This window comes from Rhopilema esculentum, chromosome 18 (genome assembly GCF_057945365.1).
Source record: "Rhopilema esculentum isolate cy_ngs chromosome 18, ASM5794536v1, whole genome shotgun sequence".
NCBI classification, from domain to species: Eukaryota; Metazoa; Cnidaria; class Scyphozoa; order Rhizostomeae; family Rhizostomatidae; genus Rhopilema; species Rhopilema esculentum.
The window spans coordinates 5800765-5818209 of record NC_142832.1 but is presented as its reverse complement, the minus strand read 5'-3'; the positions used below and the strand labels follow the sequence as shown (position 1 = coordinate 5818209).

At 37.1% G+C, this 17445-nt stretch overlaps 1 protein-coding gene and 1 long non-coding RNA gene across 3 annotated transcripts in view; one reads left to right on the top strand and one right to left on the bottom strand.

Moving 5' to 3' along the window:
- Positions 1–17445, top strand: part of LOC135680734 (uncharacterized) — a 43391-nt gene that overhangs the window by 9233 nt on the left and 16713 nt on the right. For both annotated transcript variants that reach the window (XM_089113758.1, XM_089113759.1), the window contains exons 4-17: positions 120–296; positions 671–755; positions 1135–1251; positions 2070–2246; positions 2870–3097; positions 4367–4456; positions 5309–5490; positions 5914–6010; positions 6448–6561; positions 10030–10164; positions 15264–15364; positions 15903–16079; positions 16700–16790; positions 17361–17387. In XM_089113758.1, coding sequence (XP_088969884.1) covers positions 120–296; positions 671–755; positions 1135–1251; positions 2070–2246; positions 2870–3097; positions 4367–4456; positions 5309–5490; positions 5914–6010; positions 6448–6561; positions 10030–10164; positions 15264–15364; positions 15903–16079; positions 16700–16790; positions 17361–17387 — 1798 coding nt within the window. The remainder of the gene's footprint in view (positions 1–119; positions 297–670; positions 756–1134; positions 1252–2069; positions 2247–2869; positions 3098–4366; positions 4457–5308; positions 5491–5913; positions 6011–6447; positions 6562–10029; positions 10165–15263; positions 15365–15902; positions 16080–16699; positions 16791–17360; positions 17388–17445) is intronic.
- Positions 7161–10065, bottom strand: LOC148958098 (uncharacterized). Its single transcript, XR_016144873.1, has 2 exons — positions 8906–10065; positions 7161–7990 (listed from the first exon to the last, which is right to left on the bottom strand). It is a non-coding gene; the product is annotated as an uncharacterized LOC148958098 (long non-coding RNA).

The window sequence follows — 17445 nt, the reverse complement described above, 5'->3', positions numbered from 1 at the left end:
ACAAAAATGTAACTGTGATTTTTTTAGAATTATAAAAGAAAGTGCCTAGATTCATTTGGTTTTACCTTTAGTTCTACATCAGACCGTGTACATATAAGTTTTCGGCTTTTCTTTTTCAGATGGTTTTCTACTACAAGGTGATAAGGGATATAGATTATTACTACCTTAACCTTAAAGTAGAAAAGGTTATTAAAAAAATGGATGGTATTTCACGTGTGCGTTTATTCCGTGCTTCGATTCGAGATCATTATTGGAAAAGAGGCGAAGTGACGTTAAATAGCGATGTTGATTTTCAGGTGAGAGTATCTTCAATTAATTCTATGCCTATTTTCAATGAATTGACCTATCTGTTATTGAATGAAACAGAATCATGGGTCTTTCTATGACATTGTGCAATTCATGGACCAAACTAGGAAGGAAATCTGAATGATGTCACGAGGAACAATATGATTGTCTTACCCATAAACCATAGCGTACACTTAAAATAGAAATGAAGGATTTGTAGATATGTAACTTACAAGTCTTTCAGTCAGTTCTAGTTATATTCCTTCCATTTTATATGGGGATGTTTTGATGGCTGATGTAACTATTTACATTTGCCGGCTAAACATTGACTGTTTACTTATTTTTCCAAAATATGTCATAGTTCTTATTTCGGCCTCTATTGCAGGTTGAGATTACTGGAAGTTCGCGTTATGTGGATGGGATAATAGCTCTAGATGACGTAATGTTCACTGAAGGCTGTTTTACACAAGGTAAAGATAACCTTTTTAAGGATTTATGTTTCATCATTCGAAGCCCACGCTGAACTGTCCCACGTGCTACTGATGGTTCTGGCGCAAGTGTCATGAGATAACTTAAAGGCATTGAGTCATAATAATAGGAGTAGATACACCCAAATAATTCGAGTTATGACTTTCGTGCTGCAATCCTATTGGTGGGCTTAGCACTGATCACATGAACTCGCCTCGTACTGGTTTACAAACTGATTCATATACCTCGTAATAAATTGTATCAGCTCAAGAGGAAATATCTCTAAATCAAACTGTAGTCCCATAAATTGAACGTCGAGCAATGTCTGTACCGTAATGTTTAGTGCAAGAAATGAAAGGTTTGGATTTATTTTTCTTTCAGAGCTAACGCCAATCAAAATTGTCAAGCCGCAGTCATTACCCAAATACAATTTTCCAGAGGGTGTGTTTTACGAGAAGACAGGCAACAGCTGGTCAATGGTTTGCGATAAAGACAAGGGTATGTTAATTTTACGGACAGTCTTACTCTGGTAGACTTATCATATTCTGGAAATGAGCACGATGTGAAATGCTAAAGAAAATGGGAACAAATGGCTTTCCTATAACCAGAGTCCTGAAAAGTTGTTAACTTTCCTCTAGATAAAAACATCCCAGAAGGCAAACATTCCTCACTAAACAATAGAAAGTGGGTGTGGCTTGGGTGTGTTATAAGAGCTTCTATTGTCTTTTGTGGTCCGTCCTCCGGTCATTGGATCCCCTCCGATCTGGATTGTATGGTGAACCAGTTCGTAGAGCAAAAGAAAGGGTGCTTGAGAAAATTCACAAGGAGATAGGTCAGTTGCCGTGCGATTGTAATGTTTTCCTGACTCTGCCTATAACATTATCAAGAGGGGGGGAATCTTGCCTACCTTTAAGCATTAACAAAGAAAAACTTGGCTATCTTTGGTATTAACAAAGAGGCTGGGCCCGAGCTTTCTTAGTACTGCATCCTTGGATGTCAAAAGACGTGTGTTGAAACAACGATAAACCCTACAAACATTAATGAGACGATATCAAATATTGACGTAGGTATTAACATTTTTGAATTTTTGTGTATCTAAGGAAAATATAAAATTATTTCACAGAGAGAGTGAAAAGTTTTTCCCTTCAGTTTACAATCATATGAACCAGATGTATTATCTTTTAAAAATACGAAATGTGTCTTACCTTGGAACGTGTTATTCAAAGCAAACCACATTGAAATCTGTTTTACCTTGAATCTTCTACGTTTTGTGGGATATTCACTTATCTGTGTTTACCATGTCTTACTTTTTTCAGCAATCGCGGCTTGCAGATATCTTGGATTCCATGGTTTGGCAAATAGCACCTTTGTAGCGAGAGGTTTTATGTCAGGCCAGCAGATTTGCCTTTCGAGTAACAACACGCTCACTAATTCAAGCAGCTGCCACAATTCAACTCGCTGCATTAATGCTACGTTTTGGAGATGCAAATCAGGTATACCCAGCGTTGCCACTATAATGTTTTGCTTACAATGCTAGTTTAGATATGTGTTTTAATCCTAACTTTATCAGGATAAAGTTATCTTGCATTTGCACAATCTGTATGGTTCTGTACCGTTCATATAGTCTGTTTATCTTTCTCTCTTGTATTGTAGCTGTAACACCGTTCCTCCTAGATTGCAACTTCCAGTCTCCTTTTTTGCTTTTCAAAAAGAGAGGTAGCTCAAGAAGCTGGTAAAATCTCACGAGAAATATAATATATTTAAAGCGCTTGGATAATTTGATTTATCTAGAATATGAAAATGCCTTTTTGTTCATATAAACATCCATAGAAATATCATGTTGGTTTTTGTCAACTCGATCAGCGTTCTACAAGAATGTCAATACATAAGTCAGAAGGCATCTTTTTGCGTATCGTATGCTAATAAAGTGATATACTTTGTCTTCTATATGAATATAAAGATCAGATTCAGTTTCATCTCTGTTTATTATTTTAATGAAGATTTTGTCATGCTCTTCAATTGTTGAGGGTATGATATACGTTTATGATATAATTAAGGACGGTCCATTCTTTGAAAGATTGTCTTACTTCTTAAAGCTGGTATCATCTTTATACAGATTATATCATGACATGCCCCCGTCTTACCCACAACACTTGTACCAGTGGCGCTGGAAGCCTAAAGTGTTACGATCACAATCAGAGATGTGACTTTCATAAGGATTGTCCAGGGGGTGAAGATGAAGAGGACTGCATAGAATACAAAAGATGTGATTTTCAAAACGATCTCTGCAATTGGATACCATCTAAGCATACCAATTTTGAATGGCATCGCACAAAATCAAGAGGCTCGTATACCACACTATTACTGTAATGTTTCTGATAAATTGAATTACAGGTGACTACATAGGGTGGTAGACTTAACGCCATTGCAGTCTTTTAATGAGACAGAATTTGTCAGTAAATCCAAAGCCTGAAAATGCGACAGGCCAACTATCCAAAGTGGATCAAATTTGAACTAGTGATAGAATACCAAAATGTGACGTCATAGAAGCAATGTAATTTTAAAAATTTTGCCTACACAGTCTGAAAAAACACAATGAAATATTTGTATAATTGCAAAGTCTTTTATTTGTTGACAAGTAAAAAGCAAGTTAAAGAAACGAGCTTTCATAGTAATTAAGAGTATTGGTGGCTTTGTAAAAAGTAAACATTTTGACCCATATTAAAGCTTTTCTTCTGACATTCTTCCCTAAAACTTCAGAACATTGATCAAAATAACACAATAGGAAATACTTGTTTTGTATTTACCCAGTTGTGGATCTAAATAGGCCAATCAGAAACGCGAGCACTTGAATGTTTAGGTTGCCCAATCATTGCCGCTTGCCTATTGAAAATGTTACCATCTTTTATACTCTGAAGAGTATCAGACGAAAATCTTCACTATGACTCAAATGTTTGCTTTTTTCAAAGATGTTTTTAAATATTGTACCACGAAGATATTGTTTGCATAAGTGTTATTTTCGCCTGGTTCATTGACTTTTTGAACCAAGACCAAACTACAGTGATTTGATTGAGAAAAAGCCCATGCTCATCTGTAATTTTCTCAGCCAATTTGTAACACAGCAAATTTGAAGATATTTCACGATGCTCTTTCAGGGAATGTGATCCTTATGATCCAGTTCGAAATGTCAAAACCATGACGTTATTCACTTCAGAACTCTATTTCTCTTCGTTATTACCCTTGTTTGGGTCTAATATTAATGATTCAAACTTTTGATAGAGAATGTGTGACATCGGCGAGAAACATGAAATCTAAAATCAGCAGGGAAAAGACGGGCCTCCATACCATGCAGGCCTCAACATCATGCAATTTTCAAGTGTCACTTGCCTTGAATGTTGTCTTGGCATTTATTGGCATTTATTCAACATTTTTATATTGGCACTTTCCTTTGTATTGGCTGAAGTTATTTCCTTTCTTTCTTTCCTTCCAATGAAATGATGGTTGATGTTTTGTAGAGAAGGCTTTCCAAAGTTTTGATAAAATTGTTCAAGTTTCAATCAAGCACGAAAATCTGGAAGGTGTTATGAAGCAGAAACATTTTTTTTTCTTTCAGAAGGCAATCACTACTATTTGCAAGGCGAACATTCACATTCTTTTCATACAAATGATCAGGGAAAATTGCTGTTAAAAGATCCCATTGAAGGTATTTGACTAGTTTCTTCTTCTGTTAACGAAAGGCATAAAAAAAATTATAAAGTATTTCTAGCCTTTAGTATTTATGTGAAGTGCTTAATCAAACTTGAATTGCCTAATGTATTTTTTTGTGAAGCTTGTGTGAAGTTCTCTTATTGTCGTAAATGAAAGGGGAGTCGTAGTAAATGAACAGCAGACCAGTATTCAGGGCAGAGGCCCCCCTAAAAGTTCCAAATGACACCCCGTCGGCAGCCCAATAAAGGAAAAGAAAAAGAACTGTCGGCACTTTGAAACTGTCGAATGAGAGTTTACTTCTTTTATAAGAACCATTAAATTGAAGTTCATAGCCGACAGTTCCAAGAAATTTTCTGGAATGTATTTTAAGCTAAACTAAAGGACGCAGTCGCAAAATTTTTCTGCTCGCTTCGCTCGCATAAAGTCTCTTCTGATGTCTTGACGCAGGGCTTGTAATAACTATTAAATGCGTAGCCATTTTCACTTTCAACGAGATAATTCCTTGATATTCAGTTAAAATAGGCCTATTAGAACAGCAGACCAGTATTATACGAGTAAGTAAAAACAGCGGGAAAAGGAGCCAATTTTACTGAAAATGTTTTATAAACCTCCAAGAATACAAGTTGATTTCTAACAATGCTTAAAAATTACTCTTAACTGGTGTTCCCCTGTTTATAAAGAACCATACAGTAGATTCGATTTTAAGAATTTATTGCAGCAGTTTCTGCTTTGTCAAAACACTTTTTGCATTTTTGAGAGTGCTTTTTCCTTATTGCATTGTAGCCATTACCTTTTCTTTGCAATGTACAATTCCGCATGTTATTTAACCTATTTTTTCTTTCGGAAGGCTCCCCCAACGTCACTTGTGTGTTGCGCTTTTCGTATCAAACAAGCAGATACTGGGGAGGAATTCTGCGGGTTTTCTCGCTCACAAGCAACACCGACAGGGTAATCCATTCGATCAGCACCCCGCACCGGCAAGGCTGGGCAAGACAGAACCTTATCTTACGTACTCGCGGCAATTTTAGGGTGCGTACTTTCTTCGAACAATAGATCAAAGCATATTTTTAGTATATCCAACTCCCCCCATTTTAACGTTGCTAAGTTTCGACGTTAAATGGCTTAATGTAAACATTTTGCCATTGTAAGCTGCATAAAGGAACGCAGAAAAGGCATCAACAATTTACAGGAGGAGGGCAGTTGGTGGTCAAACATTTTAAACTAACATTGATATCTTTGAAAAGATTGATGCTTGCTGTAGTAGTTATTATTATTATTATTACCATTACTGTATGACGTCATGTGCCTGCGCATACGATTTGATTGTATTCTTTTATATTAAGCAATCTCCCAGACAGACATGTTTATCTCTTGCTTACGAAGTCTACACTTGCTGGATTGTAGCTTTTTTCCTGTTAAAGTCACCGCTCATGTATCTTTTTCTCTATTTAGATTCGGATTGATGTCATAGGCCCAATCAACTATTGGTTCTTCAATCTGGCTAATATATCCTTCTCACCTGAATGCCTCTTTCGCAATTACACACATGGTTTGTTTCCAGGAACTCTTATTCTATTCAAATTTATTTTATTCAAATTTCTGTTGCACAGATAGAGAGTAGACCTCTGTGTCTTATTTCATTATCAGCCATTCGTCCGTTGCACCGAGTACTCGTGTTTCCTTTGACTTGCCCCAACACCTTGTGAATGAGCCCCCTCAAACAATTTTAAACTGTTGCAAAAGTGCAGTACTTTGCTTTGGGCAAGGAGGGCTGATCATTAGGAACTGATTACAACAGTAAGCTTAAATATAGTATGAATTTTCTATAGTTGGATGTTACCAAGATACGAGGTTTGAAGAATTCTTTGCCTTGAATTAGCATTGCTGGCCAACCCTTTTCACTCTCGAAGAAGAGTGCTATCGGGCATATTGCATAATAATAGCATAAGAATATTTCTCACTAGACAATCTTTTCCTTTTTTACAGTCCCAAGCAATCGATCCGATATTTTCGTCTGTCATAATGGCGAGGATATCTCTTCTTCGCTAGTCTGCAACCTCAATGCGGATTGCTTTGACGGCAGTGATGAGTTGAATTGCAGTGAGTATGCTTTCCGTCAATAGAATGTTTAATGTAACATGGTACGCCTTGTCTCATTTAAAGGGCCACTCCAGCCCAAAATTTTTATTTCAGAATACGATGTAATCAGACCTCCTGAAAACGAATCTGTTATTATTTTTTTCATATCTCTAACCGTTTTGTAGTTATTAGCGTTTGTAAAATGGTCATTGAGTTGAATTGTTTTTCAACCGTGTTATCGGAGATCTCCGGAGCGAAATGGCAGACAGGGCCTAGCAGCGGCATGCTTTTTAGAAGGCCAGACTTTTATCTGGAATCGATATAAAGATAGAAGTATCGTCCATCAGTCTTGATATTCTAATCGAATATGGAAGTTTTTATCGCACGAATCTTTCTGACAGAGAAGTCAAATTGTCAAAGAAGGCCAGCGAGACAGAGACATGAGGATGTTGACAGACTTTCATGGAATGTTGCTTTTGAAGCAATTTATATTGGCAGGCCAGTTCCCTGATTTTAAAAAGAAGATTCGCGCTTTTTCATCAGCTCTTCCTTTAGTGCAACAGCTAAGAAAATCATCGCGCAATTAATTCGGGAGGAAAGACCAAAACAAAACCAGTATACCGGGAATGAAAGCTGTATGAATTGATACAACATATTCATTAGGATAAAGAGCTTCATATCAACATGACTATGACTTATTAGAAATAAACCAGGACAATCGAGGGCATGGACAAGAAAGTATACAAACTTTCAAGACAAGACTAAAATCCTACCATTAGTCATGAGTGAAACAACTTTTTCAAAAATTATATATGTGTTTTTATACAAAAAAAAGGGATTTGAGATTATATTAATAATTCAACTTTTTCAATATACTTGTGTAAATATAATTTTTGTTTTTAACCTTTAAGCTATTACAGGGGCCTTTTCAGCTCCTTTAAGCTGTCAGAATTTCAACCTGCTATATTTATGAATAATAAATACATGTTTGTATTTAAATACTTGGCTACATTGAATTATATATTTAAATATCTATACAATCAGACCAGTGAACTAGCTAGCAATTTGTAATTTCTATTGCACATGAGAAATGTTCTTATAAAAGTATCATGAAACAATAATCTATCTAATTTCTAGAAATTACCTATATGTTGTTACTAGTTTGAAATAATAGTTCTGGATTTGCAAACTTTATATAGATATGACCAAATTATATATAAAATTTTGATAATTGTAAAAATAGTCTCCTTTGTAAAAATGTTAATACAAAAACAGAATAATGTGTTGAGGTCTTTGTGGTAACTCTTGCAGGGAAGAGAGGGGCAAGTTATCACTCCCCCAAAGCCAGTAGCCAGATAACAGGATGCATGTAATCTCCAACCTTCATCTAGCATTTTTTTGCAAGATCCTTTCTGCTGATCCATAAAAGAGTTTGTTACCTTTTTTATGCCTAGAATAATAAGGTTGACAGGGATCAATACTAACATACCAGTCAAAATTTACTTTAGAGTCATATTAAAACATAAAATGATCAAAGAAATCACTACCTTGGACACTCAGGGGCATTCAGAGTATAGATATTTAAAAGGATCAAAGAGAAATTTAGGGGTGAAAGGGCAACCACTGTTACTATAGCAAATAGCATCTAAGGATATTAATTTAAAGTAACACAAAGATGAATTTAAATGATATAGGCCATGCTTACATGAATCAATGCTAGAATAGCAAAGGTAAATTTAACAAATATAAACAATTCTGCCTTTAAAACATTAGAATGAGGATATGACACATCTTTTTTCCAAAACCAAGGGTGTAAATTCCATGTTTTATCTTTGGGGTAGTAGATCTTTTGCCCTGGATATTGATCTGGAAAATTTTGAAATTGTGCATCAATTTTATGATGAAATAGGCAGAACTCCAAAATTGAAGGCAGAACATGGTAGAACATGATGAAAAAGGGTTCAGGAGACAAACCCTGGAAAATTTTACACATCTATACCTCGGGCAAAGGTGTAGTGCACAGATCATTGGAAGGGATGTAGTGCTAGGAGGCTCAGGCCCCCTTGTTGGTACAAAAAAGTAGCAAACTTCTACTTTTGGTACTATTTTATGTGACATTTTGCTTGAGAGCCCCTGTTGTACTTTTAATATAACCACATTTCTGACCATTTGGGGGGCAGTTCACAAGACTGGCTGTTAAAAAACTTATATTTAGAGGACGAAGTTTTTCTCAAAGCCCGGCAAATTGCATTGCTTAGGGGGTGTGTGTCACACCTTCCGCAAACCCCCTCCAAACCTCTACACCCTGCAGTTTCGCCAAACGTTCAACATAGTAAAATGATAATAAGGATGAATTGTGACTTACGGGGAAGTTTCCATCTTGTGAATAGGGTTCTTCTTCTAATGCGTTAAGACATCAATTATTATTTAGCTCCCTGGAAATCCCTGAGATGACACGACGATAAGAAATGCCTTCGGTCAGAAATCCATTCACATCGGAAAATTCGTGAAGCATTCCATTTTGAAAAGCTTGCTGCGTTGCCAAGATGAGGATATGCGTTCAGGTTGAAGCTTCCATCTTTGATTTGTCGAATTACTAGTCCATGTTGGCTGGAAGCCTCCGCTGTACATTAATCGCAATGAAGGAAAATAAATAAAACGACAACCGAGATTCCGACATGAATCGCCTCTTCCGAGCCTCTACCGAGTCGTGCGAATTTCAGTGCGAACGTATAACAATAGCGCCGAATGTTGAAACAATAGCCCTTTCACACGTCACAAAGTGCTTTTTCCGAAAAAAATTTTGTCGTATTTTTACGGCGATTCTCAACTTTGAGCGTCTATATCTGGAAAACGAGTTAAGCTTTTCAAAAAAAAATTTCACGATGGCTTCTTTTTCTCGACTAACTACCAATTTATGCAAAAATCTCAGAAAAAATTTTTGGGCTGGAGTGGCCCTTTAAACTTCCAATATAGGACAAGTGTTTTTAGATGAATGAATAGAACCTAAGATAAGAAATTCAAATTGAAATCACTGCCTAGAGAATGAAATCAAGTTTTTATTACGCTCAAGTTTTTCATTGCTCTCTGGTAATTGCAAATTTTTTGAATGGAATAACGTGCAGGGAGTGCGAGGGAGTAGACTGTGGAGTAAAGTATAGGTAGAAGAGATTAACGGGGGGCGGGGTGTTGAAGCGTAGAATTTAAAGGGAAGAAATGTAGTATGCGGAGAAGTGTAGAAGAAATTACTTTGTATTGGGTTTCATTGCTAAGAGCTACTTTCTATTTAGATAAGTCAATTGATTGCGAAGTTAGGGCATTTAAGGCAAATAGCTGCAGGGGTGTTTCTAAGAAAAAAAGGAAATATTTTTTAAGACCTATTTTGCGTGACAACAGCTTCTAGAGCTGCTTCAAGTTTTAGTTTTTTCAAGTTTTTGAAAAGAGATCAAGTATTTTTTTGAATTTTTTTTATTTTTATTTTTTCTCCAGAAAATCACTCGGAAACATGCACATTTGAGAAATCCTTTTGCAGCTGGCGAATTGAAGTGAATGCAGTTGGATTATTGCGCCGTACACCTAGTACCGGAGTCGGCCCACCTAAAGATCACACCAACAGATTTTTCGGTAAGTCCATCGATTCCTCAGAATTTTGTAATCGAATTTCAGTGCATCAATTGAATATTGAGACCGGGTAAGAACAAATTGATAGGGTAATTGTTAGAAGCAATACAATTTCAAAATTTCAAAGTATAGCGTCCAGATACTAAATTTACTTGCCTTTAAAGTTAGTATACTATTTAAACTGTGTCAAACAATAAAAAAGGATGGCTTTATTATAAACTTTCTGTGCATTCCATGAATAAAATAACTTATTAAAGATAGTTTATCGTTTTTTGGGCATTTTGTGCAAAATAATGCAAAATTTAAAGATTCTTTCTCAGAAGTTTTCACGCTTCCTCTTTTGAAGTCACTCAGTGACATGCAGAGGCTTCGGAGGCTGTCCAATTGTCCCAACTACTATTACTAAACCCTGGAAAACAACAGCCCTAGAATCATAGCAATGTTTTGCTGAAACAATTTTTGTTTTTCCAACTTCTATGTCTTCTCACAATCATTATTCACTTCGATCGTTTATCACTTCTATCGTTTATCACTTCTATCGTTTATCACTTCCATCGTTTATCTCTTCGATCGTGTATCACTTCGATCGTTTATCACTTCCATCGTTTATCACTTCCATCGTTTATCACTTCCAACGTTTATCACTTCGATCGTTTATCACTTCGATCGTTTATCACTTCGATCGTTTATCACTTCCATCGTTTATCACTTCCATCCTTTATCACTTCTATCGTTTATCACTTCGATCGTTTATCACTTCGATCGTTTATCACTTCTATCGTTTATCACTTCGATCGTTTATCACTTCTATCGTTTATCACTTCTATCGTTTATCACTTCATTCGTTTATCACTTCTATCGTTTATCACTTCCATCGTTTATCACTTCTATCGTTTATCACTTCGATCGTTTAACACTTCGATCGTTTATCACTTCGATCGTTTATCACTTCTACCGTTTAACACTTCGATCGTGTATCACTTTTACACATAGCAGAACTGGTCAAGAAACGACAAAGATGTCAGGTTTTCAGATATCCTCATTCAAATCAACCTAAAGTACAATAATGTTAATAAAATAGGAAGTAAAGAAAGATGAGTTTAAGTTATATTTTGCCACAATCTAACTCATTTGCTCATATTGAAAACATTTGAGTGCCGAAATTTCCCTGTGCGCTTTCACATTTTTGTCCTTCGCATCGAGAGGAATATTTACAACCCGACCGTGAACAAAGACAGGGAAAAGAAACTTGGCACCCAACCTTGCTCTTATGGTGCAGATTCTTTTGGCAATATGTTGGTTTTTGTTGGCATAGTATTCAACGAGATTGTAAGCCACTGCAAGCTCACTATTACGATGTACAGTGAGAGGGAAAATTTGGCCATTTACGACCATGGGAATTCGAACTGAAGTTGGCGGTGGCTCAGTTGGGTCGTATTCGGGAATACAATCGTCGTTAACAAATGAGTTAGATTGGCGATCTGTCTGGCAATGATCAAATCGGGGAAACTCTGTTCCAATTTGACGTGCAGAAGCAGATCAAAATTTTGTTCAGCTAAGATTGTGTTCTCGTTAATCAACTTAGATTGTTCTACAACGGGACCTTGTGATGCTGTATCTTCATCTTCGTAGTCATATAGCGATGTTTCAGTATCGAAATGGTCACCTTGCAGCTCATATGATGCATGGCTTTGTGACGAGTGCCAACCTGAATCTACCTCACACCAATGATCTTCCATGGCAGCCAATTTCTCAATCATTCTTTGATACTCGTTAGGGCTAGCGACTTCTGCAGAAATATTATGATGTGATTTTGAATCAGTGTATCTGCTGTTACGCTGGATCTTCCCAGAAAATGACTGCCTCTGTGCGTGACTTGCGAATCGAGACACAATTGGAGCCTGGAAAGTCTCGAAAGAATCGATCTGGCTGAGCTTGTGATGCACTCTACTTGCTTTTGTTTTGAAATCTCCGCTCTTGTGGGCGATAGGTGGAAATTGGCCGTTTGTGTGCTGGTCACTGTTGGCAATGTTTACCTGTAAAGACAGACCAAAATGGTTTTTATCAAAACCACATACTCCTAGATGATGTGTCAGATATATAGTGTATCTACCAATATTAATGGTATTTGTTCAGTATACTTTTGACATAATTGTGTAAGAAGGCCATTTTCGATACCGAGATAGGGACCATTTAATAGCTATATTTTACATGGCAACTATGCTGTTGATATGTGCATTTGAAAGGCGTTTCTTACTTATTTGGTCAATAAAATGCTTATTTTTTTGTTTGGTTTTGTATCCATACTGTTAAAGGTTTGTTTGTGGCGAATTGATACGGCATCGTCATATTGACGGGACTCATTAGAAGGGCATCCTATCCTAGCAAAGAAGTTTGATTGACGATTGAAGTGGTAATGTTTTGTATGAATAAAAACTCACCCATGAAGTTTGCCGTTTTGGAATTTGTCTCTCCTCACGTAATTCTGCACCCCTTTCTGGAAAAGAGAATGTCAAGATGAAGTTTTATCAAATTATGGCTCCTCAATTTTAATAATCTGAAACGTAGCAGTTGTTAATCGCAGATTTTATTTTTTTTAGAGAATTCTGAATTTCTTACCTCTTTCTGTGCGATTTCTTCTTCGAAATATATTGGCAAGTTTTTTTAGCTGTGAAAGTTTGTTCGTCTGAGAGGCTACAAAGTAATATAGAGGTTAAATATGGTGAAACTAGAGGGAAAATATCTCATTTAATTTCTATTGATGTTACTGCCAATCTGTTTCGATTCAAGAAGTTTGATCAACGTTCTCTACTTCACTGCATTGGAAAAGCTTCTTAGAAACTATATTTCTTATGACACTTTTTCTCTTTCCATTTATTCCTGAATCTGTTTACTACTGGCTGAAATTATCTTTTGCGAGTAAGCGACGCTTTGGAATTGGCAACATAAGCCTCCACGTGAATAACAAATTTTGCAACTATTCATCTTGTTTATGAAGCAATTTACATCTTAAGGTTACCTTCAGGCCTCTTGAACTTTGACAGCGCTGCTCCCATATTCTTATTCCCTGACTTGGCTAAATCTTTCGCTTAGATGTCTGTATTTTTCGTCGTACTGAAGTTTGCGAATTCACTCCGATCTCTTCGATGAGCCAGTGCAGTTACTGTAGTCGCTGAACTGACAATCATCGACTGATTGGTTCTCCTTTTATATGCGTTGAGATTCTCAATTAACGTGACGTCACAATGAATCATCGTCCGTTTGTGTCCTAATGATTAATCTTACGTAACAGAATAGTTTTTATTCAATATCTGTTAAGGTTTATTTTCTTAACCTCTTGTTTTCGGACTTTTTCTTGTAGCTTTTTCTTTTTCCAAAGGAAAATCTCAATTTTAAGTCATTTTTTAGATAATTAATAGAGAGTGCGGGAAAATAACCGACCCGAGCGAGACTCGAACCCACGACCCCTGACTTTGTACGTCAAGTGCTCTACCGCTGAGCTATCGGGTCGTGCTTTCAAGCCAACACCCAAGGCCGAGTCATTCACCCGCACTGCCCCTCTCTTTTACCAGATACACAGGGGAGCCATCGCAGCTCCATCACAAAGTGCAGAGGACCTGAAGAGTGAGAGAGGACTGCCCACACCAGGAGGGCCATCGCAGCCCCACCACTGGATAGGGTTGAAGAGAAAGTTTACAGACAACAGGATTTTTGAAGATAATTAATAGAGAGTGCGGGAAAATAACCGACCCGAGCGAGGCACGAACTCACGACCCCTGACTTTGTACGTCAAGTGCTCTACCGCTGAGCTATCGGGTCGTGCTTTCAAGCCAACACCCAAGGCCGAGTCATTCACCCGCACTGCCCCTCTCTTTTACCAGATACACAGGGGAGCCATCGCAGCTCCATCACAAAGTGCAGAGGACCTGAAGAGTGAGAGAGGACTGCCCACACCAGGAGGGCCATCGCAGCCCCACCACTGGATAGGGTTGAAGAGAAAGTTTACAGACAACAGGATTTTTGAAGATAATTAATAGAGAGTGCGGGAAAATAACCGACCCGAGCGAGGCACGAACTCACGACCCCTGACTTTGTACGTCAAGTGCTCTACCGCTGAGCTATCGGGTCGTGCTTTCAAGCCAACACCCAAGGCCGAGTCATTCACCCGCACTGCCCCTCTCTTTTACCAGATACACAGGGGAGTCATTGCAGCTCCATCACAAAGTGCAGAGGACCTGAAGAATGAGAGAAGACTGCCCACACCAGGAGGGCCATCGCAGCCCCAACACTGGATAGGGTTGAAGAGAAAGTTTACAGACAACAGGATTTTTGAAGATAATTAATAGAGAGTGCGGGAAAATAACCGACCCGAGCGAGACTCGAACCTACGACCCCTGACTTTGTAATCATTTTTTAGAAAAGAACCCGCATATAAAAACTCACTTTAATGAATAATGTAGGCCAAAACTTTCGGGCATTTTTATCAGCATCTTTTGGAAAGTTTGTAATGACGTTTCTTTTTCAAATTATTGAGAAAAGATTCTGGTAGCATTTTCTAGCCAGTGCTGATATGACAAGTGCAAGAAAACAAAAATCTAAGATCTAAAATGATAGGATTTCGAAAAATTTAAAAAAAAAATCGACAGATTGTAAATATAGGGCAGTCGTTAAATAAGAAACCAGTTGGGCTCAATAGAAATAATAAAGGTTGTTACATGCGAGTTTCTAGTGCATGTTATATTCTGAGTGCTCCTTGCTTTTGCAATGTATTAGACTCTCGATTTAATCTATTTCGTATTTGGCCAACGTATTGCTCCTAATGACTTGAAAATAATTACTTTTGAGGTTAAGTTAGGGGATTTCTAATCGATTTTGAAAGAAAAAAGATATCTGGCATCACAAAGTATGATGAAGAACTTGACTGTCAAACATTAACGCGAGACAAATAGAAACGAAAATCGCTAATGGTATTCAATAATGTATAGTGTACAAGCAGGGAATTTTTATATATTATCTACAATTTACCCCCATGGAAAAATATGTAGCTCTAAGTGAGCTCAAAATGGTTATGAAGCTAAGGTATGCATTTTTCCTTTTCACAGGTGGTTATTATATATACTTGGAAGTAAAAGGCATAGCCCCTCGTCATAGTGGGTACCTTGTCAGTGGATTGATGCAAAAGCCTTTATCTGGAATATGCATAGTATGTTGTTTTATTCATTATTTTCTGCACCCACTTTAAAAATTCATTTTTGTTTCCTGGTGCATCCTGCGATTTCTACTGGATAGTTCCCTAATGGGCAATGCCCTACTTTGTAGCTTCTTTCTGGGCAACACTCAATCAGGTATGCCTTAATGGACAACACAAAACTAGGGTTACCCAATTTGGCAACACCCTAGTTGGTCAAGCTCTACTTGGTAATTGCAACTTGATCTGGGTAGCTCTCAGTGTCACCTCCAGCAACACTGTCAAGGGCTACATTTTTTGTAGGGGTTGCATTAGTCCCTCTTTCAATGAGAGTGATTATTTCTCTTCAGTTGATCGTTAAGTTTACTGATCCATAAAAGAAGTCTTTTGCGTAGACATAGTCAATACAAGAAACATTTTCTCTAGATTAAGTTTGTTTGAATTGGAGACCTCATACAAAGTAGGGTGAGATCGCTAGCCAACTTACCGTTGGGGCATAGCTACCCTATAATCATTCTGTGCAGTTCATTAACTCATTTCTCTTATATCGTAGTTTCGCTGGTTTTATCATATGCTCCATGGGTATTATTATAGAAATGGTAAGTTGGAGGTCATGTACTATGATCCAATGAGCCGCATTGAGAAGATTTTGTGGACGAAAGAAGGTGATCAAGGATACTCGTGGAAATATGGCAGTGTCATTTTCAATGTCACGTCTCTGTTTTACAGGGTGAGTATTAAGCAGAAGACAGGCACTAATACCCTAAGGATGGGGGAACTCGGTTTTATTTAGGACAAGGGTGCTTTAGATTTTAAACCCAAAAAGTACCCTAAGCATCTCTATATGTGTATTCCTCTTTCTCTGTGAAATTTGGGGTGAGGGTAGGAAAATGTGAGCACCTGACTTTTGTTTAGCACAGCAATTTGTTTAGATAATGAAAAAATCCGGAAACTTTTTAATAAAAAAAAATGTGATGAACTTTCATCCTTTTGAAAAAGAATACAGAATGTTTTTACCACTTAAAAAATGGTTTGAGTTTTTTATAAATCTAGCAAGCATACTTCTTATTTATCATCTATTTCTGTTTCTTATAATTTCTAAATTACGATTTAATTACAATTCCGATCTTTTTGTGTCGAAGAAAGGTAAAAAAATGTGATTGACAATTGGGAGCTAGTGTCTCAAGCTAATTGACTAAAATTTTCTAAAGTTTATTGTCAGCAAATATGGACGTTTGCAAAATTGCCTCAGGACCGCCCAGACCTTTTAGTGTCCCAGACTTTTATGAGTAAGCCTGCATGTGCGAAACCGTCTTCATTTTAATCTTGTTCTACTGCATTTGTTTACAGATAAAGCTGAAATTCACGCGTGGAGATTCAGATAAAATTGATGTTGCTGTTGATGACGTATCATTTTCAGATGAATGCTACAATATACAAAGTATGTCTGATTTTTGTTTCAGACCTTCGTTTAAATTATTGTTGTCCTATATAGAGTTTCTTGCCTAATGCGATCATAGGACATAGATGCCCTGCCAACCCCCATTTTTTAGCTAAAAACTTTTGGAAAATGCCTCAATCTATGAGAAAATATACATCTTTTTGAACAAAAAGTGTCACTTTTGTCGGAAAAAGCTCGCTCTCCAGGATTAAGTGCCTTTTTTAAAAGGAGTCCCGCTTTCTTTTTCAACAAATGAAAGAATCAAGATCTAATGACGGAAAATAAATGCAGCAACCTAACATTGTTAAATCCTTATAGATCAAGAGGAGTAGCCTCGACCTTGCAAAGTAATTTCTTGTCTTGCAGATACGTTTATGGTATCTGTTGATGTATCTAGGAAGTAAGATCATGGTAACAGATGAACTGGGAATCTTTTGATGTATCGTCTAGTTTCCATTAAGGTAGTCATCGTGGGAAAATTTCTTTTCTTATAAGGGGATTTAAGAGGTTATAAGAGATATGCATATCTGTCAAATTGCTTTTTAAAGTTTAGTTGTGTTTTGTTTTCAGATTACAATGCACTCACAATAAAACAAGGTTTGTGGATTTAAGAATATTTAATGATGCATCAATGGGTGATTACTGAATAACATGC